Source organism: Nothobranchius furzeri, chromosome 19 (assembly GCF_043380555.1).
Source record: "Nothobranchius furzeri strain GRZ-AD chromosome 19, NfurGRZ-RIMD1, whole genome shotgun sequence".
In the NCBI taxonomy this organism is placed as follows: domain Eukaryota; kingdom Metazoa; phylum Chordata; class Actinopteri; order Cyprinodontiformes; family Nothobranchiidae; genus Nothobranchius; species Nothobranchius furzeri.
This window is the reverse complement of record NC_091759.1, coordinates 26,477,625-26,480,124: the sequence shown is the minus strand read 5'-3', so window position 1 is coordinate 26,480,124 and position 2,500 is coordinate 26,477,625. Positions and strand designations below refer to the sequence as shown.

General features: G+C 56.6%; 1 protein-coding gene across 1 annotated transcript in view; it reads left to right on the top strand.

Moving 5' to 3' along the window:
* The window catches only part of crybg2 (crystallin beta-gamma domain containing 2), a 36,398-nt gene that overhangs the window by 10,750 nt on the left and 23,148 nt on the right, over positions 1-2,500 (top strand). The window contains exon 5 of the mRNA XM_070547325.1: positions 1-1,282. This exon is cut by the window's left edge and continues 979 nt beyond it. Within this exon, the coding sequence (XP_070403426.1) occupies positions 1-1,282 (1,282 nt within the window). The remainder of the gene's footprint in view (positions 1,283-2,500) is intronic.

The following is a 2,500-nucleotide window of genomic DNA, read 5'->3' as shown; positions in this document are numbered from 1 at the left end:
CGCCTCTCCTGCACCGTCCCACCCGGCCGGCTATGAGACCTCCTGCCTCTGAACCAGAACCAAACTCAGCTGATCCTCCTGCGGACTCCCGCCCCCGCCTGCTGTCACATGACTCTGCGACAGGTTTTTCCTGCTCCGGTGCTGTAGAGCTGACCGGTTCTTCTCTGGACCAAACCTCCGGTTCTCCTCAGCCGGAGCAGAGACCTCCACAGACCCAGCAAAGGTCCGATCGGGTTCCTGACACCGAGCGGATTGGGTCTCGTTCCGAGCCGGCGTGCTCCGGCGCCGGAGCGTCTCTGGAGGCCGAAGCTCAGGTTTCTCAGTCCAAACACAGAGTGGTCTTCGTCAAGCAGCTGGTCCCAGACGTGTCCTCGAGTCCTGCTGGTGAGATGACTTCCCTGGACCTCCAGGAGAGACTCAGCGGGACGGAGACGTCTCCTGAGCCGCCGGGCCTGAAGGAGGGCAGCACCAGACCTCTGAGTCCAGCGTACCTGAGCGTGGGGTCAGACGAGGGCAGCCAGGTGGAGGTCTACTTCAGCGCTCAGGAAGACGACGCGGAGGACAGCCGGGACCAGGACACGTTCAGGGAAGACCAGAGACGGGACACGTGTGAGCTGCTGGGTGAGGACGGCCAGGTAGACGGAAGAGACGTGAGACGGGTCAGAGACGAGCATCAGAGGAGCAGAACCAGCAGGGAGGAAGCAGGTCAAAGGTCAGCGGATCAGCTGCTGCTCAGAGGAAGTTCTGACCCAGACCCGGAACCGACCAGAACACAGCCTGGAGGCGAGGGGGGGAGGGAGGAGCTACCGGCCCCACCGGTCCAACAGGTGAACAGGCTGATGGAATGTGACTCCGCCCCACCCTCCTCTAAAGCGCAGGAGGGGAACTGGGCCGGAGAAACCCAAGAACCTTCTGACGGAGAGCTGCAGCCTCTGGGCCCGATTCTGGTTTCCACGGCGACCAGGAGGCCCCGTGAAACAGGAGGAGGCTCCACCGGGGAGGGGGAGGGGCTACCTGCAGCAGAGGGAGACGAGCAGGCTTCACCTGCAGTAGACACCTCATGCGTGCTAGCAGACACACGTGTCGCAGGTGAGCCCGGCCCAGCTAGACCAGAACCTGGAGCTGCTCCTCCGAGTCGTGAGGGGGCGGGGACAATGACTCAGAGCTCCGACAAAGACACCGCCACGCTCCAACGGGCGCCAGTCCAGTCATCCACTCCAAAGCTCGACACGGCACATCCCGACGGAGACGCTGCGGAGCTGCACCCAGCCGAGGACTACAGGTGAGTCCGACAGGTGGAGGCGGGACCGGTTCGGCTCAGGTGTCAGTCAGGTGTCGGTATCAGTCAGGAGCTTCAGGGGAAGCTTTTCACTTAGAAAGTGTTCAGGGTCACATGACGGATGTAACCTGCTCACCTGTCTTCCTGCTCCGCTTTTATTCTGAAAGGGGACCCTGAGCTGCTTTGGAGTGTCGCCGTTCTACCTGCAGCTCAGGTGACCTAATCCCAGCATTCCTGTTCAAAATGTTCAATCAGGAGCGCCGACGCGGCACAGGCCGGAACACGTTCCCCCTCCGGGACCGTTTGGATGTGTCAGATTAAGACCTGATCAGATGAGCCGCAGGTAGATTCCCGCAGACTAACCTGGAACTGATCCCAGATCAGGGACACGGAATCAGCTGATCCACCTGTCCGGAACCAGAGAGGTCCGAGTCGCTGAGATGTTTACCTTCCCACTGCTGCATCAGAGTCCAACCTGGGATCAGAACCATCTAGGATCAGAACCATGTGGGATCAGAACCAGATAAGATCAGAACCAGATAAGATCAGAACCATGTGGGATCAGAACCATGTAGGATCAGAACCATGTGGGATCAGAACCAGATAAGATCAGAACCATGTGGGATCAGAACCATGTGGGATCAGAACCAGATAAGATCAGAACCATGTTGGATCAGAACCAGATATGATCAGAACCATGTAGGATCAGAACCATGTGGGATCAGAACCAGATAGGATCAGAACCATGCAGGACCAGAACCAGATAGGATCAGAACCAGATAAGATCAGAACCATGTGGGATCAGAACCAGATAGGATCAGAACCAGATAGCATCAGAACCAGGTAGGATCAGAACCAGGTAGGATCAGAACCAGGTAGGATCAGAACCTTGTAGGATCAGAACCAGATAAGATCAGAACCAGGTAGGATCAGAACCAGGTTGGATCAGAACCAGATAGCATCAGAACCAGGTTGGATCAGAACCAGATAGCATCAGAACCAGGTAGGATCAGAACCAGATAGCATCAGAACCAGGTAGGATCAGAACCTTGTAGGATCAGAACCATGCAGGATCAGAACCTTGTAGGATCAGAACCAGATAAGATCAGAACCAGGTAGGATCAGAACCATGTAGGATCAGAACCAGATGGGATCAGAACCAGATAGGATCAGAACCAGATGGGATCAGAACCAGATAAGATCAGAACCAGATAGGATCAG